Consider the following 16885-nt stretch of genomic DNA (forward strand, 5'->3'; position numbering starts at 1 on the left):
CTCTCAAACATGACCACCCACCAAAACTCCAAAATCTATATAAACTGCTACAAAACTGTTGAATTTCATATTTAATATCTGCAACACAACATTACTCTAAATCTGACTGCAATTCACTACATTCTTTTACATCACAATACATAAACAGAAAAAATACATGAAGTCCTAACACTGAACACTGACTGTTGATACTTGACTATTGACTGTTGTATCTGTAGCTATCCCACACATACAGTATACTCGATATGGTGAATATGTATTGCTTTGTATTGCATTACTCTAATTATTTTTGTTTAATTTTGTGCATGTATAATTACATATGCAAAAGTGACTCAGAAAATATACAGTAAAGGGTTTTGAAGCATGTCACAGTATGTTTGATTCATTTTTGTGACATATAAACTGGAAGCTAGCAATAAAAATAGCCATTTATTTCAATGAATTCCATAAATGATTTTTTTTTAAAGATAATTCAAAGACAATAGTAATACATATTGTAATGCTGCCTGTTGTGTTGTTACTTTTGAGAGACAAATGTCACTGTTCTACATGAGTTGATACTGAAATGTGGATAAGGTGTGGTGGTTTAAGTCCAATTCACATGTGAGATTAAGTGGTTTGTTGATCTGCATGTTAGTAAAGAAACAAAACATTTTGAAAAAGTGAGGAGAAAAAATGTGTTATCAATTTTAAAAATGTGTTTTTCTGGCCACAATGGGTCTACTTTACCACCAACACTATCACCTCACCTCATTGTGTATCTTGTCTTCTCCCAATAAACACATTTCTTTTGGATGAATCACCATGTGAGCACAATATAAACTTAAAAGTCATTAGTTCTCTACAAAAAGAGTTCTCATGGTCAACTTTTTTTTTTACTGTAATTCAGTGGTGTGTCTTCTCAAATACATTTACAACTAATCAAACTATGAGCAACAGAAACACACATCTTTGCTCACTTTGTCCAACTGGTAATCTATTTTCCAAATAAAACTTTTGAGGATTACATTGTCTATCAAGATTATCAATGAAAAAACAATAACAAGCAGAGCAGATACAGTGTACATTCACTACCCACTCATATGTGAGCTGACTAAGTGAGGGAAAAAAAAAGATGGTTCTAAGTATTCATCTGTGTCAGTGATCCTCTGTTAGTGTTTTGTTTCTAAAAGCAGAGACTGCCATCAAAAACACCGGCTCAGACTCTGAGATTGGACTTGTCATACTTTCTACTCTGTATCCCACCTCGTCACTTTCCTCTATTGTGTTCTTTTCTTAGAGGAGATAAACAGCTGTCAAAAGGAAACGGTGCTGGCTATGATCAGGTTGTTTGGACCGGGAATGATCAGCAGAGATGGAGTACAGAGAAAAGCAAGCAGCGGGACAGGAAGAAACAGATGGTCTTCAACAAACACTGCACAGACAGTGTTTGAAATCTCATCTGTCTCTCTCACTGCTCGGCGTGTCTGTGTGTGTGCGTCCCTACGCTCCACGCTTGAAGGTAATCAAAACTTTGCTGTGTTGATACATCAACACATGCATATATAGTCTTTCTCTGTGCTTTGCTCTCATGAGCGGGGGGATGTTTCCATGGTGGACTGTCCCACCTCTGGACAACAAAAGCAGGCCTGTTGGGAGGCAGGCAAGGCTCAGCTCCTGATTAAAAACTGCATGCAGTGGAAACAGCTGGCCCAGGCAGGGAGGAGGAACGTGCTGTTATCTGAAGGCGACCCCGTCAGGCCGGCGGAGGGGAAAAAGCTGACAGAGAAACAGGAAGCATGGCCGGGGCACAGCGGTAGATTAATAGGAAAATATTCCTCTGTGGGGCTTAAAACAGGTGTACAGATAGAGACACACAGAGTGAAGCGGCTTAGAAAGTGGTCTTGTTTAATGAGGAGCTCAGCTGTGTGAGAAGAGAAGATAAAAAAATGAAGCAAACAGCTGCACAATATGCCTGTGTGAAACTGTGACACACAAGAGAGAAAAAGAGAACACGCTGAGGCCATGTCTGCCTTCATTACCGCTCTGCTATTAGACACAAAGGTTTCTAAAGCATTCAAGCACTGGATTTCTACTTTAGGGTGTTAAATACTTCCAAATGGGTGTTGCGGCTATGTTGTGAGGACAACATGTCATCTCAAGAGTGTTGACCTCAGGCAGCTATGGTTCTCCCAGGCTGTCTGGGCCTGTTAACTTATTTATAGTTGGCTTGAGGAGAACATGTTGAATAATACAATTGGGGAGGCCAGACAGACTGGACTGCAGCTGTATGGAGCCTTCAGTTATTAGTTTTTCATGTTTACCTGTGAGAGTGAATCACAGAATATAATGAACATACAGGGTGTCCATAAAGTCTCTTTAAAATTTAACAAATGTATTACAAAAGCAAATGAGTAGACAAATCTGTGGAAATTATCACAAAATGAGGAGTAGATATTGAAGTTTTTTTGCCTCATTCAATATACCTCTATATGGGAACCTTTAGTTGCATGAAGCACATCAAGACAGTACTGGATTTCTTGCCATGTTCACTGTAGCATAGCCTCATCCATGGTTGCAATGGCATCAGTGATCTTTTGCTTCAGGTCGCTGATTCCTGTATTTTTGTTCCATACACGATATGTTTAACATTACTCCATAGAAAGAACAAATCTGATTAACATATCTCATCAATAGCTTTTGTAATGAATTTTTTTAATTGTAAAGAGACTTTGTGGAAACCCTGTATATCCTACAAATGAGGGCTATGTTGCAAGCAAATATCATGTTTGAATATATAAAAAATATTAGCATAAACCTATAAATTAAGGCTAAAATCTATATACTAATTCATCTTGATAACAATAAATGTAATAACATCTTTTAGTGTATCAATGGTTTGTATATCCTTCCATGTGTAAGCTATCTTCTGATGTTATTACAGATGTGACCAGGCTACACTGTTAGGTTAGTCTGAGCTCATTGATTGATGAGGATTCATCCAGAAGGACATTTTTGGGCCAAATATGTTGAAAATACATAACCAATTACACAGTATACACACACACACACACACACACACACACACACACACACACACACACACACACACACACACACACTATATATACATACAGATTAAAACTATATATATATATATATACTGTATATATACAGCACTGCATGAATAAGAACAAAATGTAAAGGTTATTAAGGTATTATTAATTATAGGCTTTTTTAAATACAGACTTTTTTTTAATGAAAAAAATGACAAGAAGGAAAAACCTGTGGAAGTATATAGGCTGGGGGAACAATAGCATAGGAACAAACTTGTCATCACTTTGATTATATTGAATTTGATTTATGTATTAGAAACTGCAATATACTGTGAGTACATCTCAGACAAAAACTAATCTATAATGTGTCTAATTACTAATTACGACCATTAGTCACTGTTAATGAATCGCACTTCTTACAGTGCCAACTGCATCACAGCCCTGCATATACACTTTACAGTAACAACTGGATTTATATTTAGGCCCAGATATGGCAGTTTATATCTATTTCTGTGTGTATGTACCTGTATGTGATGGTTGGATGTTGAGATTTTGTTGTCTTGTGTCTATTTTTCTTTCTTTTTTAAGCTGATAGTGTTTCTGAAAACACATAGCTATCCTCATTTCACTGCAAAGAAAGCAGAAAGGCACTTAAAAGCCTGCTCAGCTGTAGGCTACTAATAAAAATTTTAAATCTCTCATTTTCACCTCTCCTCTGTCTCCCTTCCCCTTTAACAACTTAACCATCCACTCTCGCTTTCCGAACTGTTGACTGCTGACTGCATTTATTTAAACATAGAAGCAAATCAGTCGATTGATAGATTAGCCAGACAGAAAATCAATTCATTTGATATTCACTTAATGGTTAAATATTTTTTTTAGATGAACTAAGACTCCTGTTTAAGATTCTCAGATGTTACATTTGCTGCTCTTTGTTGTTTAAACACCTAAATAAATTAAATATCTGGAGGTTTTGGACTGTTGGTGGGCAAAATAAGACACTTGATGACATCACCCTCTGCTCCAGGAAACTGGGATGAGCATTTTTGCTAGGCTATATGGGCCAAACGATGATTAATTCATCAAGAAAACAATCTGCTGATTTTTCCAAGTATGAAACCAATAAACTCTGCATTTTGATACATCATCACGTCAAGTTTTGACTTTGTTCTAGTCTGATCTGTGAAACTTAACATTCTGTAAACAACATGTTGTTAAATAAAACCATCTTATTACCAGAATAGTGATTTGCTGCTGTATGTTAATCGAGGCTAAACTCCACAGACCATCTGGAGCAACCCTCGCTATGGGATGAGTAACTAATAATTGAGCGGGCAACTAAATATTCAAAAACACTACGTAATCCCAGAGTACATTGCTCCACTGTCTGCATTACCTAATCCCATAAGCCATCGCGGGGGGGCGGGGATATGGCTAGTTGTCAGAGCAACCTGCATGTCATTAGACAAACCCCGCCTTCCAAATCATCTCCAGCCAATCGGAAGCCGTAGAAATGACATCATTGTTATTTTCAGTAGAGCTGCAGCTTAGAGGTGGATAAAGTTCGTCTCCACGTTGGAAGTGATAGAAAGTATTACCCCTATTCAGACACTGTTTCTAGTTTTTGGGAAGGATATTTAATCAAAGAAGATCCTGAGGTGTAAAAAAAACACCGACGCTCGGCGGCGGAGATCGACGGGGTTTTTTTTTTTAATAATAAATTGATGATCGCACGGTTGACGAGTGAAAAGTTTTCTCAGGACACAAAGTTGTCAAGTGAGTTGAACTTCAACAATAGGCGGACTCTATCACAAGACAGTTGAGCGACAGAGAGTCACAGGACACATGTAAACAGTTGATTTTTTTCTTTTAAAGGAGAAAAACCCTTTCTCAAGGTGACAAAAACTTTATGTCAAGAAAAATGGAAGCGACATTCTACGACGAAGCAGTGAATGCCTCCAACTCTCAGCATGACGGGCCGAGAGTGTACGGGTTCAACCCCAAAACCCTCAAACAGACCATGACCCTGAACCTAAACGACCCGAAAAACTTCAAACCTCAGCTGGGTGCCAAGGCCCTGGACCTCCTGACGTCTCCCGATGTCGGGTTACTGAAGCTGGCCTCGCCTGAACTGGAGAGACTAATCATCCAGTCCTGCAGCGGGCTGACGACTCCCACCCCGACCCAGTTTGTCTGTCCCAAGAACATCACCGACGAGCAGGAGGGGTTCGCTGAAGGGTTTGTGAGGGCGCTGGCTGAGCTCCACTACCAGCAGCAGATACCCCCCACCCACCCTGACGCACAGACCGGCGCGAGCAGCGGCATGGCATCCGGCTCGGCTGCGCCCGAGAGCGGCGGGATTCCCTACAGCTGCACGGTGCGCACGGAGCCGCCGGAGTACACTAACTTGGGCACCTTCAATCGGATCGCGGGCTCTGCGTCCGCACCTGCCGGCGAGAGACACCCACCTACGAGCTACCCAGCAGCCCCACAACCGCCCCATAACCACATGGACCACCAGCTGGCGGCGGCGCGGCTACACAGTCTGAAAGAGGAGCCGCAGACGGTGCCAGAGATGTCCGGCGACACCCCTCCGCTCTCCCCCATCGACATGGAGTCCCAGGAACGCATCAAAGCGGAGAGGAAGCGCATGAGGAACAGAGTGGCCGCGTCCAAATGCCGGAAAAGGAAGCTGGAGAGGATCTCTCGACTGGAGGACAGGGTCAAAAACCTAAAGAGCCAAAACACGGAGTTGGTTTCCTCTGCCAACGTCCTGCGGGATGAGCTGGCTCTGCTCAAGCAAAAGGTCATGGACCACGTAAACAGCGGCTGCCAGCTCATCTTGACGCAGCAGCTCCAAGCTTTCTAAGACTATCAAGGGAAAAATAAAGAGACAAGGGACATTTCTTGGGGACCAAATGCGACTCCAAGTGGCCTGTTCAGCCTCGCAGGGGAGGAGGGAGGGGGGTAGTCCCTGCGTCTAATGACAGTTTTCCACCAAATTATCTACTCAGGCTGTATCCACTAAGTTTCTGCAAAGAGCAACGCATGTGACTGACAAGAAAATTGTAATTGGTCAGTATGAATTGTACAGAACAGAGGCCACCAAGGCGCACACATCTCAGAAGGAACATTTGCTCTACATACTCCTCTGATGGGACTTGTTAGATATTTCAAAACAGCTTTCTGTCTGTCTGTCTTTTTTTTTATATTCCATCCAAAACTACAAGATCAAACTTGTTATCAGTCAAGCCAAGGTAACATGGCAAGTGTCCATACCTTGTTATGGGGTAATTGTGAATTGATTATGGCCCACGCAGTCTTGCGTCCTGACAGATGATCTGTCAGAGCCTGTTTGGGATGTTTGTGAGGCAGGTCTAACCCTGCCAAGAAAAAAAAATCTTCCACTGTGTCAAGTAGCAGTTTATGCATTTAGACTTGATTCAAGCACTGAGTATCACACCAGCGATTATATGTACAGAGTAACACTAACACAAATTATTTCACACCTTCACGCAAGGACTCATAGGTGTGTAGCGTTTACTGACAGAAACTGCCTTACTTTCATAACACTTACATTGATACGACTTTGTGATATAGGTGTAACTAATGTTAGACTTGAAATAACACTTTGTAATAATATTTGTACGCTGTATTTTGAGCACTTGAGAACTGTACATATGACAAATAAACATGTTGGACACGCGTAATGCTGTGACTACTTTTATGCGTCCTGATGAATAAATAATCGGCGGGCAGGTTGGAGGATAATCAGAGTAACACTGAATAGTCTTACAATGCAACAGCAAGAAGTGTTTGTTATTGAGGGAACTGGGACGGACGGGATATTGAGTCACCAGTGCAGTGTATGGTTCACCATGGTTGGCGAGTGTACACGACATCCCATTGGTCGGTGAGGTGTCGGAAGTGAGCCGCAGGCAGCCAAATATGGCAAGAGGTCCCGAGTGCGCACTGGGACGTGTGTGTGTGTGTCTGAATCACCGTCCTCCCACTACAGCTGGTGATAGAAGAAACCTATGGAGCGGAAGCAGATCTGTTTACATGCTTTGGGACGTGTGTTGAGGTACAGAGAAAATATTATGATGTAAAAGGTATATTCTCAATCATTTACCACCGTATATCTTATACAAAAAAATGCATTTTTATTTATTTTCTGAGCTACCTTCTGTAATACAAACACAAAACAGTGTAGAAAAAAAGATACAAATTTATACACATTTGAACCTGAACCAGATGTTGCTCACAAATATGGGAAAGAAATACTTTAAGTGCACCAAGACATGTAAAAAGTTATCTGTACACATGCACTGTGTGGACCACCAACACTGAGTCCTTAAACCTTTAACTAGCAAATATTTTCAACAAATGTTCAACAAGGGAAAGATACAGGATGCAGCTGTGTGTCTGCTAGTTTTCAAAACCCGACACACGCACACACAGCAATGGGTGCTCTCACTTATTGCTTGATTGGGCCTCTCGGGACAGGGTGAGCTAGTACAGACTGTGTTTGATTGACATCTTTGTCACACCTGTGAAGACGGGACAATTTATGCCTTGTTCGTCATTCTGATGTCTTATCAGCCAGACTAAATGAAAACACCTGTGTGTAATGAGCAGAGCCTGCTTTAATATTTTAAGTCTTTTTTTTCTTCTCTTTTACTTTAGTTTTTAAATGACTACTCACTTAAACAGTGCTACGTGATTTGATACTTTCTGTTTCCTTTTGAATCACCACATTAAGTGATTTATGGGCATATCTGACAACATGAACACACTGAATTCAGCCATGTTTCCATCTATTAAATAAGGCTTTTTAAACAGCACATATTCCATTTTACCCACACACACCTCAACACTGTGCGACCTGGACAGGAGCCTAACTTTTCTGTCCATTATTCATAGCTGCTGTTTTTATTTCCTAAAATTAAATACTTTAAATACTTAACCACCAAATTAGATTCTCAATATTAAGTTCCAAGTGATGCTTGGTGGACTGCCAAAAAGACTGCTGGAACGAGAAAAAATAAAGCAGCTACAATGATAATTTGCCAGTTACTGGCTTGTAGCTGGAGCTGACTGTCCACTCTATGTCCACCGTCCAACTGTTTTGTTTCATCTTGCTCCACTTATCGTTTATCTCTCTGTGCAACAAGGGTGTGATTTTACACATATTACAAGGTTTTCAGTTATTTGGACACGCTGTCCCCCCATCCATTTCCATTTGAGGATTATGTTTGTGTTTGGTTCCTGATGATTTCCATATACAGTCCTGTGTCGGTGGTTCTCAGCTGACGAGCACTCCCTCCTTCACAGCGAGCCGCTGTCGGTGTACATGGTCCTGCTCCAGCTCCTCGTGGCTGGGGTGCCAAAGTCGTGTCAGGATGCGCTCCATGTTCAGGGCGTACATCGTGTGAGAGGGCATCACACCGTGTTGAACCTTTATCAAACAAATGTTTCAGAAATATATTCAACCAAACCAAAACTCTGATGGTTAAATGGTGGCAGGTAAGAATTTAATATGTGGAGAAATTCAGTGACAAGCAGCAACTCAAGACTCATCTATCACATTTAGAAAATTCCAACCTAAAAAACACCCCCAAACATCAGACTACGTACTTATTTCGATCCAATATTAACTGCCACTGATCACTGCTGAATTAATGCTCTGTTTAAATGCATGTCACTCAGAGTATTATCTATGTGATCAGCTATTACATATTAGGTTATGAATAACAGAGTGACTGACTGACTAATTAACGCTCTTCAATGATGAATACTGAAGTGATCATTTCTATGTATGAAGCTTATAATTTTCTAGTAATGTCTCCTGATTTGGTTATTTAATAATTGACTATGTCTGCATTCATTAATCACAACCACATTTTGGATATAATTTGGCTATGATCCTGGATACATTCAACAGAGATTCAAAACAATTCATGCACCAATTAGAATGCACAAAATGATCCCATAACTTTGTTTCTGTTTAGGAATATCATGACATCATTTTGATCATTTACATACTATGTGCTAAACGGTTAACCTGTTGAAGGTACAAAGAGCAGGAACTTACATGAGCACATTTGTCTTACCTGTAAAGCCTCCAGTAGATCAAAAATGCTGATTGGTGGGAGGGGCGCACAAAGACTGTCAGCAGAACAAGCCAATAAATGAACAGCTTGTTGCTCGGCTTCATCGGGTGACACCTGAGGTGGTGGACCAGCAGGTAGAGAAGCGCTTGGAGGGGGACTGAAAGTAAAACAAACAAATAAAAAAAGTTAAAATCATAAAGCACTAGGGGTGTGACCATACACTCAGCTCACAAGACGATACGTGATATTGGGTTCATGAGATGAGATTTAAACACTATTTTTAAAAAAACTTCAATGATGAAATATTTGACTGGAAAAATAGTCTTTTATGACTGAAAGTCACAAAATGCAAAACAATGCCACCCCCTTAGATAGATAGAAATAACAACCATAAATACCAAAATTATATATCACAAATACCAAAAATGAAATATGAACAGAAAAAAATGTAGTATAGAAATAAAAATGAAATGATGAATCAAATCATCACAAATAACATATTGCTAATTAAAAAAAACACAGAAATAAAAGTAAACTGCACAAATCCTGTATCACATAAATACACAAGTAGAACATACTTATAAAGTGCGTTTTAATTTGGTAGTGTGACTCATTTTACTTTTTGCATCATTAGGCTTCCATAGCCACGTTAGATTCCCACATTCAGTGTAGAGACCTGAGGTCAACCCCTGCTTCCCTCCCAATCTCTTACTTCTGACTGAGATCTTCTCAGCAGGTACAAGCTGTTATTTCACAAGTAGAACAAGGGCGCTCTTAATTGATCGACACAGTGACATTATAAAAAGAAGTCATGATGTGCAAATGAGCGATACCCGATAACCCGATCGTGTTTGGGTTTTATTTTTGGTGTGTGCACCCCAATGTCACCCATATTTAAATCAGCCACTTATGCTGACTGCAGATGAACACTGCTTCACAGGACAGCATTCACCTCAACGAGAAACATTGTCACATTTTGATCTCGTCACACCCCTATAAAGCACTGACAAACATGTTCAGTATTACCATTACCAACACAAAGCACATTAGCTGTCAGGAGCTGTAGTGTTAACCGTACCATTCAGTCACACTGTGATAAGCAGCAAGGCTGTTTTTCAGATAAGGCTGTGGTGTGACGTCACTGCCAAAGGCGTAGGGGAAATGACCATCTCGTAACCGATACGCCTTCCTCCTGGAAATCACTGCGGTCAGGACGTCTTTCAAGTGGTGCTGAAATAAATCAGAGCACCATGTCAGGGTTTATTCAGTTTCCTGTGTAAACACAGCTGTCAGTCATACTTATTTAATACATGATGTGGAAAATAAATCTTTCTGTACACTTAAGCCTCTGCATGGATGTTAAAACACAGAATATCATCGAAGGAAAAAGTTCCAAAATGTGCCAACCATAAAATAAACATAACTCATAATTTAAGTGAATTTTAGTGTGTATTCAATAGATATTTTTCAGTTATTTGTTTTAATCACATTTGCTCAGTACTCAATACAATCTCATTAAACATATTCATGTTTCTGTGTATTAAAAGAGTTGAACTTTTGGCTTTTTGCAATGGAGTGAATAATGACAACTGCAGTTACTCAACAATTCAGTTTTGTTGGAGGTACAAAATGAATAAATGGCAGATTAGGCACTAGTGTCCCTATCATGGCACTTTTAAAAACTGTTCATGTGCATTAATGTGCTTTCTTAAATTGTTTTCTTCATAGATGAAAGGACCTCTGCACAGTCCAGTGCTGGATTTACCATCCACAGAACTGAGCCATTTTAAGACCGTATTACTAGCACCTGATTAAAAATAGAACTGGTGACCCACTGAATTGTTTAACACACCTTTGCTTAGCCATATTCCCAACACAGACAACCATTCATATATAATCACTACTTACTACACACCTCAACAGCATTGATCATGGTACCAACAGCGTCGTCTGTGATGTTATCCAGGCCCAGCTCAAAGGCCGTCACCATCATGCGGGCCTCCAGCTGGCCCCGCGTGGGCAGCAGAAGAGTGTGAGCGCTGAGACGCAGCTCCTCCTCCTCACCTCCCATCTCCCGTGGGCTGAATGGCTGGGCGGCACTCAGAGGGTTCTGAGGCTGGAAACGATGCTGAAGAACCAAACAGCACACAAAACATCCAGATGATACAGGCAGATAATCCAGGGACCTCAAGACTCATTAGATGCCACTATCCTTAAACCTTAAATATCTACACCTAGCCATCTTTTGGGCTGTTAATTTATTGGAGATTTTAGGGACAGGAGTGCAGGGATGAATATGGGATTGAGTACTTACATCAAATTTCTGTCTAGAGGAACATTTCTTCTTCCCTTTTGGTTTTCCAGCTTTTGTAGCAGAGCCACCTTGCCATTGTAATGGTCCTGCGCCCTCTAGAGGACAGAAAAAGAACACATAACACCAGACACATCAAATTAGTGTAAATGTACAGATGCTGTTTAAAACAATATTTAAACACGGTAATAAATATAGTTTCAACTCATGAACAACAATTTACTAACACTTTGACGTCTTAATAATTACAACTAATAACTGACTTACCAATAGCAGGTGGACATTAAAATATCAAATTCAAATTGAAGTTATCATAGCCTATTTTATATGCAGTCATTTGTTAATTACAGTTATTACTGATAATGATTGAACATTTTCAAATTACTTCACTAAACTAAATTACACAGATTCAATAAATCTATGTTTTATATCACTGACACTTATACAGTTACAGCAAAATGGCCCTGATATTTTGAATGAAACAAATGACATCATAATCAGATAAATTAAACCATTAACAACAACAACCTACCTGGTGTGGAGACAATGATCTGGCAGCGTGTGAGAATTGCCAGGAGGAAATCATTGTGGACATGCACTATGGATGAGGAAAGTAAGAAATACAGAATAAGCAACACTTGTTTCAGATAGTTGGTTTTTCAAATATAAAGTAGCAGTTTCTCTTGCCTACTAACCATTCTCTTGTGCCAACAGACGTCGTGCCTCAACGTCAAACTCCTCCTTGCTGATCTTCTGTTTGAACCATAACTTAAGGTTTGCCCAATAACTGCACAGACAGACAACAAACATTAAATACATTATCAATACAGCACATCACTTTAAGAGTATTTACAATATTCATTTCATACACATGTAATGTTACTCATTATGTAGACGTCTCGTATCATTATTGCTTCAAGAATGTAGACTTGGAGCTTAAATGCTTTAAAAGAAGTAACACATTTAGCTATTTGTTTCTCTTTATTTTCCTTCTTTTTCTCTTCACGTACACCTCCAGATATTTCAAAGTTGATTCACACTGAAGCTGATACATTCAAACACGTGTGAAAAAACATACTTTACACTGTGTCGCCTCCTCATGAAAGAATAATAAACACGAATTATCTGCAGACAAAGTTTGTTGATAATAACTTACTGTTTCTGTTTACACACGCTGCAAACATTACCGTCTGCTAGCAAGCTGCTAATTTACACAAGCTAGCTAACGGCTAAATTATTTTATATTTCACAGGCAAGCCAACAAATAGGATAGAAAATCAACACCACCAACAGATAAGACTCAGATAAATGTAATATCACGTACTGTTTGACATTATCTCCAATTGCATCTGTTAAGTTTTTCTTTGCAATCTCCAGCTCGCTAGCATGAGCCGCCATGACGTTCACGTAAACTCCTACAACGACGTCATCAAACGGCGATACCACGACTCCATTTTTTGTCTATAAACTTTATTGTGAGGTAAGTACAATGATTAAAAACAATTATTTTACAAAGAACATTGCTCAGCAAGTAATTATACCAAATACTCGACGTAATAATACTTAAACATAACTTATTATACAAAATTATATATATATATATATATATAAGATTGATAGGTAAATATAAAGATGTAGGGGGCGCTACTGCCTTGGCAATATAAATCTAATTAAAACATTTGCCTCCTTTCGATTCAATCTTCATTGAACTGACAATGCAACACGTATATTATATTTTCTTATCCCTGTAAAGCCTGAACTATCAAATAATTGCCAGAAAATTCCAATTCTTTGAAACTGGAGTGTTTATTGGACCTTCTGACAAGTAATTACAGTTTATTTTTCATGTTTGTTTATTTCAAACAAACATAAAAAATACATATACATACATTTATACATCCTGCATAAAGCTCATATCTAGTATATAGCCTACTAAACTTTTTATGTATGATGATGATACAGAATGCATGAAATGGCAGATGCACAGATAGGCTACATGAGCTTCTAAACCTGCTGTACAGGAATTAATATAATAAAATAAACTACAAAATATTTAGTAATTCAACACTGCATTGGTTTATCTGTGCACTGCATGTGTCTGATCTTCTACATCAGGTTTCTCAGGAAAAAGTGATCATCCTGATGATGTAGAGTTCTCTAAAACTCATGAATCATATGATTCACTTTACATTATAGGGTTACCTAACATGCATTTTTAATAAAACAAATAAAAATTAAAAAAAAACAATCTCAGTCAGCTATTAATAGCCTAGTAAATGTGCATTCAAGTTTCAAACAGATTTCAGTAACATTTAGGGAAGCTATAGCCCATCAAACAACAAATGTGCATATCTTTGTTTGTTTGTTTGTCTTTGTAATGGTATTGACATCTGCAGTTATGCTTTCATGTTGTTTGGGACTCACTCTGCCCATGATTTTGAATGTTTTCAGTTAGATGTAGCGCTTGTCATTAACAATTAAATCCAAACATAGCCTGTTTTCCCCTTTCCTCCCTCTTCACAGTGAAGACCAGCTCAACAGTAGTGGGGTAGTTAGGTCTAAAAAACATACCACCACTAGATGGTACCCTGGTATGATTTAAGGAGTCCAGCCCAGTCAACTCACAGTCAACGTAGTGCTTCAGGGCTGCAGAAAAAGAAGACTGCAATTATAAGAACGCATTTGAAATATCATTTTCTTTATCATTATCACATGTCACAATAGAAAGTTCCAAGTACAGTTTACCTCAAAATGTAGGCAACTATTATTTATATATCTTTTTCTTTATTCTTTTTTTAATTCTTTATTCATATTTTCTTGGTTTGCCTCTGGACTCTTACGTGTACATCTAATGTGTTTCATTCTCATTTCTGTTGCTTCTACAGCATCTACTATAGGTTTATCTTATTTTAACTGCATTTAGGTAATAATTCATAAATAATTTGATAAATTAATCTGTAACAACAAAGCTCCGTGACGAATGCCCTTCCAGGCCAGCTGGATTCATCTGCTTTTTGCAAGCAACTCAGCATATGTTTTGAAGGCAGGATTGCATGTTTTGTAGCTCATTATTTTTGAGGTTCAGCATGTGTTGTTTAAAACATGTTATGAGCTGATATGGCACCCCAGGCTCAGCAAGGCTTGTAATGATATGCACATAATGTATCTTCTTACTGCTGTGCAAGTCTAATCTGTGCCAAAAATGTGACTGTAAAAATCACTGAAAAAGTTATCTTATGGCCATAAAGGAAAGTTGCCAGTTTTGGCAACAAAGTAAAGATGAAGGTTTGATGTTTTTTCCCCCTTTCCAACTCAAGAAATGTATTAGTTATGTTTATTTTTTAATAGTCTTTTAAGTTAAACTGTGCAGTAAATTTAATCTAAATGGGATTTGTTTGATCCCCTAGTTCCAGAAAAGTAATACTTTTAATGATTTCAGAAACCACCTTCCAATACAAACCCAGCTGCCAGAATCTAAGTTGTTTTAATAAAATTGGAGACAGCCGTCATTAAAAAAGAATGTATCACATTTCATTTTAGCCACTGAAATTCCTGCCTCATTCAAAAGTCCCTTCTGTTTGCAGCGACTTCAAAATGGAGCAGCTAAAACCCAAGAAGGTACTAAACGAAGACATCAAATAGTATATCCACTATTGTAAAACCCTCTGTTTATGGAGTCGAGTTACCATCCAGGTTCCGAACTGGTGGAAAAAATGTTAAAATCACAGTCAAAGCAGAGCCAGGTTTGACAGCAGATTTTTCAAAAAGTTAATTATTTTCTGTCTGTCCCTCTGTGAGGATTCAAGACCAAACCATATAAACTTTCATTTATTTAACCATTTTCCCTCTGTTAAGGTTGTGTCATTTCTTGTTTTATTATTTTTTCCATTTTTATTTCCCTCAAGCAGGCTCTTAACAGCCTGTTTTCTTTGTTAGATATCCATTCTTATATACATGTAAAATCTATTGCCTACAGCTGACTGTCCAGACTTGGTGCTGCAGAAACTGCTGTTAATCTTTTTTTCCCTTCCTCTCCACTAGACTGAATGTAAAACATTTCTGTGGTTCCTTCTGTTGCCCTCCGTAGCTCTTTGGCTCATGCCTCTCTTGAGCAGGTTTAGGCTGGGGGGCCCGTTGTTTTTCATTGTTTTAACTATGGTGTAAAAACAGTCGAGCAGTGAGGGCAATCGGTCCTTCGGCTCTGTCTCCCCAGGCGGTCGTGAAGCCTCTAACAGACCTCCATGACTCACGCTATTCATCACAATAAGGAGAATCATATATCCAGCACACATATGGTTAACAGTCATACTGTAGGCTATTAGAGGGTCCTCTAGTTCAGTGACTAATGCTGACTCCACATTGTTCTGAGGTCATACTTCTTACAAATCAGACAGATTTGATCGTATGAGGGGCTTCAAGGTTTGAGTCTAGAATAAACAAGCATGTCATGCCAACCACATGAACAATGAAAACCATCTGAATTTTTGGTTACTAATAGACATATTTAACTGACGATGTGTCAGTTAATAGGAAGCTGAAACTCAAGGAGCACTGTTCTCTCCTTTGTTTATTATCTCTTGGGTTGCATTCTGTGCTTAGATTGACTTCTTTCTACAATCAAATAGACCCCATTAAAATAAATCTGATTTTCACAATCTCAGCACTGGTCTGTGTGCCTCACAGCTAAATGAAATATCATTCTTCAGTACGTTTTAGACTACCGTAATAAGAGAGAGTGGAAACTGCAGCTGCCTGGAACTGCCTGAGTCTTCCCAGGTCCCTCCAAATGGTCATCCATCTCAAACAAGTGTCTGTTAAGCTTTAAATCAAAAGGGCACTTAGGAACAGGCTTAGTTTCGGAGTAGTTAAACTACCTCGGTAGGGGCAAAAATTAGTCATGATGCTTATTTTGAAAGAAAACAGCTTCACATCCTGTCTGTTGATTTGCTGGTTGACACTAACTGAGCGTTTGTGGGCTAATGAGTCACTCTCACGGACATTCCCCTTAACAGCAGATGTCTTTCAGCAAACATTAGCGAGCTGTAGAGCCAGCTTCTTCCAGAAACCTTCCGAGACTGGTGCCATTTTGGTGGTGAAGTTCGTAGAAAGCGAAGCTTCACTCAGTGACAAAGAGGGCTTTCACCTCTGAAACCTCCAGAGGACCACACGGCACCAGCACCCGACCATCCCCAGTTTGCTGACCAGGTATTCAAGTTTGTACAGGCCCAAGTGTGGTCCCCCTCACCAGAGCCAAGGATGTCACCTTCTCTGTTCCAATGTCTGACTGTGCAGCATTTGGGTTTTTGTGGAATAATCATGTATTTCCATAACCCCATGAGGCAGTGTAAAATGTGAGGGTTCAGTGTGTGGTGGGCAGTTATTGGAAGGCTTCAGTTTCAGCTCCTGTGGTGCATCCCACATTGGCA

General features: G+C 39.3%; 2 protein-coding genes across 2 annotated transcripts; one reads left to right on the top strand and one right to left on the bottom strand.

The window, feature by feature from the left end:
• The first annotated feature begins 4604 nt into the window (after positions 1-4604).
• On the top strand, positions 4605-6736 carry LOC128368559 (transcription factor Jun-like). Its single transcript, XM_053329405.1, has one exon. The coding sequence runs from the start codon at positions 4945-4947 to the stop codon at positions 5902-5904; it is 960 nt and encodes a 319-aa protein (XP_053185380.1). The 5' UTR covers positions 4605-4944; the 3' UTR covers positions 5905-6736.
• Positions 6737-7179: 443 nt separating this feature from the next.
• On the bottom strand, positions 7180-12866 carry tada1 (transcriptional adaptor 1). The gene is made up of 8 exons (XM_053329404.1): positions 12784-12866; positions 12155-12246; positions 11992-12057; positions 11463-11557; positions 11064-11276; positions 10227-10378; positions 9149-9305; positions 7180-8493 (listed from the first exon to the last, which is right to left on the bottom strand). The coding sequence occupies exons 1-8, from the start codon at positions 12855-12857 to the stop codon at positions 8341-8343; spliced, it is 1002 nt and encodes a 333-aa protein (XP_053185379.1). The 5' UTR covers positions 12858-12866; the 3' UTR covers positions 7180-8340.
• Between the last annotated feature and the right edge of the window lie 4019 nt (positions 12867-16885).

Source organism: Scomber japonicus, chromosome 12, assembly GCF_027409825.1.
Source record: "Scomber japonicus isolate fScoJap1 chromosome 12, fScoJap1.pri, whole genome shotgun sequence".
NCBI lineage: Eukaryota > Metazoa > Chordata > Actinopteri > Scombriformes > Scombridae > Scomber > Scomber japonicus.